Here is a 12109-nt window from a genome sequence, read left to right as displayed (position 1 = left end):
GTGAGAGTGTAATGAGGTGGACCATGTATTTAACACCAGAATGGGCACAGACCAAACACAAGTGTTTGCCCAAATGCCACAATAGTTAGAACCACCAACAGAAGCATTTACTGCCATCTGGGGGCTACCCACCTTAACAGTAGCCATCACAACCAAGAAGGAAGGAATGATCTCCCAAGGACCAGCAATTAAACAATTCACTTACAGTCTCTGCCCTAAGGACTCCTTGTGTAACATAGGGGTGACATTCATCTCAACAATGAGACTGTGTTATTAAATCAAAGGGAAAAGGGACTTCGGATATTCAGGAATTATAAAAACCACACATAAAGTGCTTTTTGACAGGCTTAGAGCCTTCAATTAATTATCCCATCATCAAGTTACAGGCATTATTATTACAGTAAATATCCTGTACTGTGGTGACAGTTATCAGTTGTAGGGAGAACATTTAGTTAACCCAATCATGCATTTTGGACTAAATCAAGTACAACATTAAAACACACGTCTAAAAGCACTACTTATACTCACTGAAGCTTACGTGACCCACCTTTCCAGCAGTCTCCAGTTCTTTTTTATCTCTTTTGGCATTTCCAGCCAACAGTTTCATTTCAACAATTCCCGATACAGCAATGATGGGAACAACTGCTAACAGCAAGAGGGTCAGTTGCCAACCATAGATAAAGGATATGATGATACCGGTTCCAAGGTTAGCTGTGTTCTGTGCAACTAACGCCAACCTCATCCCCGTGGCCTGCAAGAGCAAACACAGAGGGAACTGTGCTGTAAGTCGTAAATGTGTAAGCTGCCATCTGAGGCTTCCCGGTCAGAAGAGGAGAGAGCTGCGGGCCTGGCTTACGTTGGCTCCCTTTCCTGCAGTCAACCCAACACCCCGGTGCCTGGCTCGTGAGGCCCTGCAGGTTTTTCTCTGCTCGTGCCCGGTGGTTCTTATTCCTGAACTGCGCACACCAGTTCTGCCCGACAAAACCAGGCCAGCAGCTTGGGTTTTGGGAGAGGAGGTTGGGGCACAGGTACGTGGGCACAAAGGTAACATTTAAAGAGGAAACCAACCCTAGTATACTCTGGTCATTTTAAGAACACTTTGCAGCACATGTATAAGGGGGAAATTGAGCCCCCCAGCCGAAGAGACCATCCGCTACAAAGTGGATCTGTCCTAAGAGACCGTCTGCCACCAACCATACATGGAGCTGAACTACTGTTTGTAGGGCTCAGAAAAGGAGGGGGGCCGATGCACTGGACACTGCCTTCTGTCTCTGGCTTTGGGGGAAGTGGCAGTCCCCAGAGATGGTAATCTGTGGAGATTTGGGCAAATGACCCAAATTAGCCAAAGTCTTTGTTTTTGTTTTTTTTTTGTTTTTTTTTAATTATTTTTTTTTAATTTTATTTTTTCAAAGTCTTAGTTTTAAGGGAAGGTGGTGGTTTGGCGGTTGAGGTATGGGTAGGGGCGGTCTCACTGGACCATTCTGTTTGTGGCCAGCAGCCATCCTGGGGCCACGAGGGAAGGAGCGTTAGGGTGAGGCCACCTCTGAGGACTAAAAGCTCAGAGCCACAACCACAGGGAACCTGTGTCCTTCATGACATTTTTGAGTCAACGAATCAATCAACCCTGAAGTCCAACCTTCCTCTTTATTGTTCAGGTCAGTTTGAGTTCTGTGATTTCTGGCTGAAAGCACCTGCACTTAAGCAGCTATGCCGTATGTTCATTCAAAACCACGTTCAAGGGGCACCAGGGTGGCTCAGTTGGTTAAAGCATCCGACTCTTGATTTCAGCTCAGGTCATGATCTCAGAGTTGTGGGATCAAGCCCCCCATGGCTGGAGGGCTCAGAGCTCAGCAGGGAGTCTTCTTGTCCCTCTCCCTCTGCTCCACGCACGCCCCCAGGGCTTACTCAGTCTTTCAAATGGATAAATAAAATCTTAAAAACAATAACAACAACAAAAACCCACAATAAAAAGTGATAGAATGAAGTCTACATACTCCTTGGACCTGGGAGGCATCTGTTGCAAGTCTGGTAGAGAGTGCACCAGTACTGTTTTTATGATCATCAAACCAGCTCATGTCCTGTGGCACAAACACACCTTTAAATGAGTTCAAAATTAAAACAAGCAGAGTAAAGTAGATGAAACCTCCACAACCTTTAGTGCTGGAGATACCCACACCTAACTTGGCCCTGGAGTTAGGGGAGAAGTGACATTCAGTGCAGATCCCCAATCCCTGCTGTGCACAGGCACACTTGGGTTATGCTCAACCCAATTCTTGAACCTTCTAGGCATAAGAAAATCAGCCCTGGTTTCTCACCATGTGTAGTTGTTTTTTTAAATAAGAATTGAAAAGTTGTTTGTTAAAAATGATTTTAACTATAGGCTACTCATCCATGCATCTTTTAGTTTCATAGAAAATAATTTTCCCTACATAGCAACACTTAAAAGACACTGGAAAATAGTTTGTAAACTCAGACATGTTCCAAATAGGATACCTGCTATGGGCTCTTTTATAGAGCAGGAATATAATCAAATCCTGCCAAGTGTATGGGTAATGTTCTGAGCCTCTCTGAAGGCCTCTCTATAAAAACAGAGAATTGAAATTTGCACATTTCCCCCCATGTCCTGCACCAGACTGTGGACTTCTTAAAAGGGTAGATAATGCACCTTATCGTCCCAGCTACTAGCATACCGGTACAGAGTTGGTAAGGACTGAGTGAACTAACAGGTGAATTAACACGAAAACAGAGCCCAAATAAGACAAAACCAAAACCCAGTTACCAACATTTGGGGAAAGGATTAGCAGAATCAATCATGAATATTACCACCTTTTCCTTTGTTAAAAGATACCGTGGAGTCTCAAATGCCTTGCTAGGGCCTGCAGAGAATCCAGAGAAGAACCACAGGTCCTTGAAAAGACGGTATCCATGTGGATAGAAATAGTGGCAAAATAAGCCCAAAAAGCCACCTAAATGAAGCCTACTCCACTGAGATCCCTGAGAAGACTTGGGACATTCCAAGCCCAGGATGGTGTGCAGGGCACCCCCGCCAGTCCCTGCAGGAATGCAAGGGTGGGGCGGGCAGGCATAGACGTTAACTACAGCACACTCCAAACAGAAATGGGCTTTGAGCGCAAGAAATCCAAACCGAGGGCGTTCTCCAGCGCACATGCCTACCTGTCTCAGCATTGCTCTAAACGCCAACGACCGAAGCCTGGTGGTAAGGATCTCGCCAGCTTTCCCAAATGTGAAGCCCTGGTTGAGATAAAAACAAACAAAAAAACCTATTGTCCCTTTGGATCATCAGGATTCTGACCCAAGTAGGTACATTCACATTGCTTTTTAGGTGACTTACATATTAATCCACCATTCAGGTAACACAAGTCTATGACCAAACGCTAATTTGAAGTCTCAACTTCAAATTCATGTGCTACGCAATCATGAGCATGCAGAAAGAAGCCTAATGCCAGAAGCCTTACAAAGGTCCAGCTCTGGCTTCTGAAACATTCTATTTCCTTTTCCAGACTTTAAGGACAGCATCTCAGTAAGGACAATACCATATATAATTATAACTCTGTGTTGCTGATACTTCAGATGGTTGGAAACAGGAACATGACTCTGTCCAGGAATACATTCTGGCTCCTGTAGGGGAGGGTGGAGGGCAGAGGGAAGGAGGAGGTCCGTAGGATCAAGCTCCAAATGAAAGGAGTTTGCTGGTTCTCTGTCAAGTCTCCACCTACGCTCAGACTGGGGAACAATTAGACTATTATTCTTCCTCAGCAGGCATCCCTGCCAGAAAATGTCCCTCTTTCTAAGTTACACCATTGTTCCAACTGAAGAGAAGCCCGGATGTCTCCAGCTGGGCCTGCTTCCAGGGCCTCTGGGATAGGTGGGAGCCTATAGGCACACGGAGTGTCGGTGCGGTGTGGGTGTGGGGTGCTGGGGGGAGGACACATCAGGAGTCTTTAGGAAGCCAGGAGGACAGTGCTCAGGGCCTGGGGAGGCACCAGCCCCAAGTGTCCAACACTGGCTTGATGACTCTGGTCTCCTCCTCCCTTGGCTGTTGCTTCGCTCAAGGCCAGTGTGGGCACAGCAGTTCTGTGCACCATCCCACTGGTGTCCCAGGCTCCAAAACTCATTTATAAATCCAGCTCCACTCCCCAAATACGCCAAGGCCTGGGCTGGACTGGAGAACAGAGCTGCGATTAGTAAGGCAACAATTTCTGAAGACAATGTTTGTCTTGCTTTTGCCATCCATTCAACGACAACAGAAGACAAGTGCGCTGGATGGGACTAGGAAAGCTCATTTTGCTGACTTAATGGCCTGTGTTGGAAAGGTCCGCGTGGTGCTGAGATACAGATAGAAGAAATGGACTACGAGTCTAGGTGCAAGAGGATAAACAGAGCGAGGTGGACAAGTTCACTGTGGCTGGGGCCACAGTGTCTAAATGCGTAGGACACACGTTCTTTCAGAGTTCGTCCATCAAGGAGGAAGAGATCAGAGAAATTACTTCATGTTGAGTCACAACAGAAGAGCAAATACTGTTGTACGGACTCTTTCCCCCTAGTTTATATTGAATTTAACTGGCACTTACATCCTTTTATGAATTCAAGTCTCTTTTTCCTTTGTAATGAATGTTTGCTGGGGGCAAACCTGGAACGTTACAGAAGTTAGCACACGGGGGAGTCAGGATTCCCTCTGCTTCAGGACACTGCTCTCTGGAAGAGCCTCGCAGACTGCATCTTTTTAAAGCTTTTATTCATTTATTTGTCCGGAAAAGAGAGAGCACAAGCAGTGGGAGTGGTAGGCAGAGGGAGAAGGCGGCTCCCCAGTGAGCAAGGAGCCCCACGTGGGGCTCAATCCCAGGACCCTGAGATCATGACCTGACCCAAAGGCAGACGCTCCACCGACTCAGCCACCCAGGAGCCCCTGCAATTCATTTCAGTCTAAGAATTGGAAGCTCCATTAGGGTTTGGTGAACTGGTAATTAATGTATAGTGATAAGGAATGCAAATCTAGCTAATAGATAAATTTATATTCTCTAATGGAATGTAGACTTGCTGAGAAGATGGAATCATAGGTACCTACCTGAAGGAAGAAAGTGAAAAAGGAAATAATTCCCAGACCTAAAAAAAGCAATGAGAACATGTTGCATTTCTGCTGCTTCACGTCATCATCCCCTGGTCCAAAAACCTACAAAAGAACATTTAAAAATGCCTACTCGGATTACATGGTCCTCTTCACTCTTCCCACAAATAATGGCTTGAGCATCACAATTGAAACACTAGGTTTTGAACATATGGGGGGGTGTTTATTGCCAAATATCTATAACAAAAAATTTACCTTTATGACCATTTTTCAGTATCCAATGCAGTGGCATGAAGCTCACTGACAGTGTGATGCCACCTTCACCAGCACCTGCATCCAGAACTTCTGCGGCACGTCGCACTCAAACTCTGCACTCCATCAACGGTAACTCTCCCCATCCCCACTCCCCAGCCCGCTGAGAACCACTCTCCTTCCTGTGGCGAATTTGAGGAACGTGTGGTTATTAACGTGGGCTGAGGCATCGTGGGCAGAACGCGCGTGGTCGCACATTTTGGCGTCTGTTCCTCTCCCCCAGCACTCACTGTTCCCTCTGCCCCAGCTCCTTCTCAATAGGTCCCAGCCCTGCTCCCCTCCCTCCACAGCGGCTCCCAACCCCCCAACCCGAAACAGCACCTCCAGCGCCAGCTCCCCCGTTGCCAGGTCCTGCCTAACACCTGCTATCCCGTGACACATTCTGTGTTTGTTTCCTGTGTGTGCCGTGTCTGTCCTAGGACAAAGTAACTGCTTTGAGGGCTGGTCTTGCTTCATTCTCTACCTGATTTCCAGTGCCCGGAGCAGCATCTGGCACACAGGAGAGGCCCCCACATATCAATACAGTCCACACAGGTCCTGAATGGCAAGGGAGCCATTAGAAAGCCATGCTTTCTCATTTTAAAATATCTGGAGGGTCCTAGGTAATTTGTTAACTGTTTGGCTTGTGCTCTTACTTGCAGACCAATGTCCAATGCAAGTACAATAAACTTGTAACAACGATGAAGAGTAATTCATCTGAACAAGAAAGTCTCTCCAACGATGTCAGAGGTTGACTAAGACCACACAATATAAATGGTGGGTTTGAGAGAGGCTTAGCTATTTCTGGAAAGTTCCTACAATTATCCCCCACCGAAGTTAACAATTGGATAAATCTTCTGGGTCTCAGACTCCCCAGGCCTTGGAAGGATTATTCCAACAGTGATGAGTGGCTACTGCTTCTTGAAAGCTCACATCAGAGCAGACGCTCTTCAGTGTTTCACCTTAGAGTGGCCTGTGCCATCTCCTTCCAGCCTCAGCCTTCTCGGAGGCAGGATTATTTTAGAGATGAAGGAACGGAGGCCCTAGGAGGGACAGCATCTAGCCCAAGTTTGCACAGCTGAGAAGTGGCGAGCCGGCCCGTCCTGAGCATCTGGCCTCTCAGAGGCTGCGACTCGAGCCTGCCCTTCCTTCACCCCCCACCCCCCAGCCATGCTATGAGCACGCATCTCCCCTCCAGGGGCAGGCAGAGGGGGAATGCCTGACCTCAGTTTCACCCCAGTGCAGACACACAAGTCAATGCCTCCAACAGTTATTTTTTTTTAACTTACCATGTCATTAATATCCTAACTTGGCATGGGTCGAAAGGCTAATTTTTCTTTTGCCTCACGGCTTTCCTCAAAAGGGAATTAAAAAGTTGGGCGTACTTTAATTTGAGGCTGCTTTACTCCAAAACGGACCCAAGGGTGACGCTGGCATGAGAACGGATTCAATTCAAGCTCCCGAGGGATGTTTGCAAACTTACCGCTATCATTTCTGAGAATATGATGGAAAAGGCCGGCTGCAGGGCCCCGTTGGCAATGGCGCACACTGTGCCGACCACAAAGTATGGCCATTCCGTCTTATTCAATTTCAAGACCTTCAGAAAAGACACCGGTGGCACGTTTTCATCCTAGAGCACACACACACATACGCACACAAATACAGACAGGTCAGGACCAGCTGGTGATGACACAACAGTCAGCGGAGTGTGTAGACAAGGACAGCACTGCCCTCGAGGAACTTGCAGATGAGGCGCAGAGATGACCCATCCACATGCAACCATTGAAGAGTGAGACAGTTCGTTAATAAATCCCAACAGTGGCCAGTGATTACACGGCATAAGCTGGGCGAGAGTTATTCACCCAAGAAGCGGTCTCCATGGTTTTATCAGCCCATCTCTGTTCCAGCCTCAGCAGAGGGAGACGAGGCAAGACCCAGGCACGGAACACTCTGGTGTTCAAGTCCCAACTCCACTCAGGGATGATAGTGGGGTCAAATGAGACAATACCCATGAGCAGATGGATAAAGATCCCCACAAATGTAGGATACCATTATTAACTTGAGAACACAGGCCTCGTCTCCTCACCCCCAGAACCCTGTCCAGTGCTGCCTTTTTCTGGCACAGGGTCCTAACTGATAAAACCCAATCAATTATCCCATTCCCTTTTATCACTGGTCCTTGGCAGGCTTCTCCTGTTTCAAAGCTTAGCTTGTTTTGTAATTTTTTTCTTATGTATTTATATGCCTCTTTTTCTAATATAGGAGTACTGATTTTATTTTTTTTTTTTTAAAGATTTTGTTTATTTGACAGAGATCACAAGTAGGCAGAGAGGCAGACAGAGAGAGAGGAAGGGAAGCAGGCTCCCTGCTGAGCAGAGAGCCCGATATGGGGCTTGATCCCAGGACCCTGGAATCATGACCTGAGTCTAGCAGAGGCTTTAACCCACTGAGCCACCCAGGCACCCAGGAGTTCTGATTTTAAAGGTGAAGACTGTACATCTTCATATCCGTAGAAACTATCCCAATACCTGGCACGCACCAGAGTCTCAGCAAATGTCAAACTCCATGTCTGCTCAAACAGGAAGGATTTAGGTCACATAAACTACCTCTATAGTCGGAATATTCTCCTTTAGAATTAAACTAGATGCAAAAGGTGCCTGTGGAATCCCATAGCTTTATGGTCGTTTACAGAGATCACGTTTGGTCTCTAGGACACAGAGAACATGGTGGTAGGTTGTTTTCAGCTCTCTTTTTTCAAGTCACCCATTTTCTTTGTATTTTCTCCTCTTTTCTTGGTATTTTCCTTGTATTTTCTTTTTTCTTTCTCTTATTTCTTTTCATTTCACTTCTTTTATTTCTTCTCTCTCATTTTATTTTCTTCCCTAGTTAGCATAATCTTTAAGTCCTGGTCTCCAACCGGATAAATGAGCCCTTTCCCCAGACTACTCTTTTCAACACACAAAAACAGGTCTCCCCAGATCCCTCTCATCACACTTAATTCCCCTCTCTCCTTGGGCACATTGTCAAACCCTCTCTGATGGTACTTGGGACAATCTTGTTGATTGGCATGTCCTGCCTCCCCCTCTTTGTGCAATTCTTCAAGAGAAGAGAAGTGGTCCTCCGAAATGCCAGACTCTCAAGACTTAGCAGCATAGCTCTGAAGATAAATGAGAAGACAAAAGGTGGATACTTCCATAGCCAAAGGGGGGGTGGTAGATGGGAATTGTTTATCTTACTTAAGATAAAGCAACTTAACTCGATAGTGTAATTGTTACTTTTCTTTCCATAAATATACCAAGATGAAGACCTTTAAGAGAGCTCTTGTAATCTCTGCAGTAAATACTGTGGGCAGAGAAAACCAGAGCAGTGAACTCTCAGTAGGATGAGTTTCTTCGGGCCGACACGGGAGTAAAAATAAGCCACCTTTATCAAATAACATCCAAGTGTATTTTCAAACAATTTCTTGAAATAAGGAAATACATTTTCTTAGAATGGATTCCCCCTTGCAATTATAAAAGTTTCAGTTAACTTGAATATCACAAGTCTTCAGGTGGGAAGAGTTAAATAACATAGAATTTTGCTATTTCTCGACATTCTGTCCCCTTCCTTAGTAAGATAATTCCAATCTAATTTAGGGTGGCAATGCATACAGTAAAAAGATTCAATTTTTTTACCCTCCCTTGTAGCTAGGTATGGCCATGGGATTAATTTATGGCCAAGGACATGTAAGTAAAGTATGTCTGGAACTTCTGGAAAATCTCTTTGTTTCTTCCTGCTGTTTGGACTATGGCTGTTATGGCTGGAGCTTCAGAAGCCCTTTTAGATCCTTGAGGACGAAGGTCACACGCAAGCATAGTGGAGATAAGAATGAGAGGAGCATGAATCCAAGGGAACTATGGGGACACCACCACGCTAGCCTTGGGTTTCTTACCACTGAGGCTTTCTTTGGTGAAAGAAATGAAAACTCTTCATTTGTTTAAACTGATGTTATTCTGGCTTTTCAGCATAGACCATCAGAGGTAATCGTTCCTAACAGAATGCAGAGATCAGGGCCTTTCACTGGAGCTTCATCTCTGGATCTCAAAGATGAATGGAATATGTACGTTTAAGCATCTAAACACAAAGCCTAGTTTTCTCAATCTATCCCCCCAAAACAGGAAATCCACTTTTAATTGGAATTGATTTTAATTCATTGCAAAATGCATTTAAAAGTTCAAATTTCCTTTTTTTCCAGGAAGGAAAAGTAGATTCAGAGTAGGAATCAATCATCTGTGCCTGCAATATACTGGCAAAGGTAGGAATTTTAACAGCAGAACTCTACCACAAAAGATTTAAGTGAAAAACAACTTACAAGTTCTTTGGCTTCCACATCAAGGCCATTCTGATACTTCCGTGAATTCCTAAGGCTTTTACGAGTAGAATTCCTAAAGGGGCGAGATTTCCAGCCATTTGGAGTCATATCCGCGGCAGCCTTTTCATTATTTAGTTCAAGGTCAAATTCTCCTGATTGGACCTGGTTTCCTGACGTCTGAAAAGAAAATGTTAAATTGTGTACTTGTGTGTGTCTTCAGATGGATATAACCCAAATTTAGACCCATAAAGCCATATTGAATATTACATGTGCCACGACTTGTCCATTTCCTAACAGCTTCTCAATCAAGACTAGCTCTAAGACAGTCAAGAAGTGTTTCAACACAGAGAAGTTGTGTTAAGAGGACACAAAAGCTAAATCTCATTTGAACAGTATAAAAACTGAAGAATAAAAGTATTTCCTAAAATTTAAAAGGCAAGTTTTCCATCATCCAGCAGGTACACAGGAATTTTCTCTGCACTCAAGAATGCAGGGAACAATTCATGACCACCACCAGCGGGAAGAAGAATAGAACTATTCCCGAGGGTAATTTCTAAAGCTACAAACAAGGAAAAAGCTGGTCACTCCCCATGGGAGGCAATTAAACTGCTTTCCCTGACTGGCTGAGTACATTCATATTTTTTCTTATATCCCCGCTCAGACTCATCTCACCTCAGGTGACCCCACCTGTAGGCTAAGCTTCAGTGGGATCAATTCTCTCCTTAAAGGGGGCAGGGAAATTTTCCAACCTCCAGCTCAATGCCTGGTGAGGAACATCAAGCCAACCTTGCTGGCGGCTAACTTTGAGTCTAAAACTCTTAATGGTTTATCCAGAACCTGAGTTACTGTCGTGATGTCATGTTCTTGCTCCTTTTCTTCAGGTCCTGTCCCCCCACCCAAGCCTATGATGAGTGCCTTACTGCACCTACAGCAGCCTCTCGAGAGCTCTGCATATTACCCCATACTAGCATTCCAGCTGTGCTTTTGATACCCGACAGAACATCACCCACGTGCCTTGAACCACAGGCCAGTGACGCGTTCTGCGGTTCTGCATGGTGGACTTCTTTGCTTGCTTATAATTGGAGCTGTTTTCCACAATCTCCCGACCCAAACCAACCTAAAGCCCTAGTCTTCTGATTCCTGTGTCCTCACTTCCATCCACTCCTACACTGTTACCAGATTTATTTTCCTAAAGAGCGGTTGTGCTCAAATCACATCCCAGCTCAAAAAATCTTCCACAGGTCCTCATCATACGCTCATGCCTGGCCCCCCCAAATTCTAGTTCATGGCAAGTCAAACTGGACCACCTCTTGTGAATGCCTCTTCTTTTCCCTTCTTTTGTTATCTTCTCTATGCTATCAAAGGGGCCATCAAAATGAACAGTTCTCCCAATAAGCCCACTCTGATTTTAGCCTTCTGTAACTAAATGAAGAATCCCTCTCTCTCTCCCTTAATAGTTTTTTCTGTGCCTTACCTGAAGCCCTCATTTGGTGGGTGCTGAGTTCACCGAGCTCCAAAGTCAAAATGGCCACTTTTACCAGGTGATGAAAAGTATTTATTTAAAACCGATAGCCCTTATTTCTTACACCTGAATATACCTCAGCTGGCTCAAATATTTAATTATGAAAAGTAAAACAATAAATGTTGAAAGAAAATATGGGTGAATAGCCTTTCTAAAAACAACTCCAAATCCTGAACATATGAAGGGGGGAAAAAAAGATAATATAATTACATATGATTTTAAAGTTTTTGCTTTTCTTTCCTTCCTTCCTTCCTTCCTTCTTTTTTTAATGGTAGCCAAACAAACTACAAAGTGAAATTAAAAGAACAAAGCGGGGGCACACAGGTGGCTCAGTCAATTAAGCATCCGACTCTTGATTTCTTCTCAGGTCACGATCTCAGGGTAGTGGGATAGAGTCTGTGACATGTTCCGTGCTCAGGGGGGAATCTGCCTGAGAGTCTCTCTCTCCCTGTGCCACTTACCCATCTCACATGCACGTGTACATGTGCTCACATGAGTACTTTTTCTCTCCCCCTTCCCTCTTAAAAAAAAAAAAGAGAGAGAGAAAAAAAGCAGGAAAAATATCTCTAATACATGCAAGAGTGTATTTCCTCTTTATGCTAGGAGTTCTTATAAGTCAATATCACGAACGACCCAACAGAAAAATGGCCTAAAATAGGAAAAGATGCTTTAACAGAGGAAAAACCACAAATGGCCAATGAACATGTGAAAAGATAATCTCATAAATAATGCAAGAAATCTGGAAATTAGGTTTAACTCTTTTAGGTTAGGAAAGATGAAAAATAAATACCAAGTGACTGGTAGTGCTTATCAACAAGGATTTGAATTATAGGAGTCTCTCAAATTTCTAAGGTATTCA

The 12109-nt window shown here is 44.7% G+C and overlaps 1 protein-coding gene across 6 annotated transcripts in view; it reads right to left on the bottom strand.

Moving 5' to 3' along the window:
* Window positions 1–12109, bottom strand: part of LOC116878485 (ATP-dependent translocase ABCB1) — a 189677-nt gene that overhangs the window by 14810 nt on the left and 162758 nt on the right. For 5 of the 6 annotated variants that reach the window (XM_032876047.1, XM_032876031.1, XM_032876040.1 and 2 more), the window contains 6 exons: window positions 9729–9905; window positions 6861–7007; window positions 5087–5191; window positions 3175–3252; window positions 1995–2078; window positions 548–751 (listed from right to left, as the gene is read on the bottom strand). In XM_032876047.1, coding sequence (XP_032731938.1) covers window positions 548–751; window positions 1995–2078; window positions 3175–3252; window positions 5087–5191; window positions 6861–7007; window positions 9729–9905 — 795 coding nt within the window. Of the gene's footprint in view, window positions 1–547; window positions 752–1994; window positions 2079–3174; window positions 3253–5086; window positions 5216–6860; window positions 7008–9728; window positions 9906–12109 lie in introns of those variants that run through there. The other variant, XM_032876080.1, reaches the window with a different exon arrangement.

This window comes from Lontra canadensis, unplaced genomic scaffold, assembly GCF_010015895.1.
Source record: "Lontra canadensis isolate GAN:19392208 unplaced genomic scaffold, GSC_riverotter_1.0 scaffold2, whole genome shotgun sequence".
Lineage (NCBI taxonomy): Eukaryota > Metazoa > Chordata > Mammalia > Carnivora > Mustelidae > Lontra > Lontra canadensis.
The sequence above is the reverse complement of the archived record's forward strand: the minus strand, read 5'-3'. Positions and strand labels throughout refer to the sequence as shown.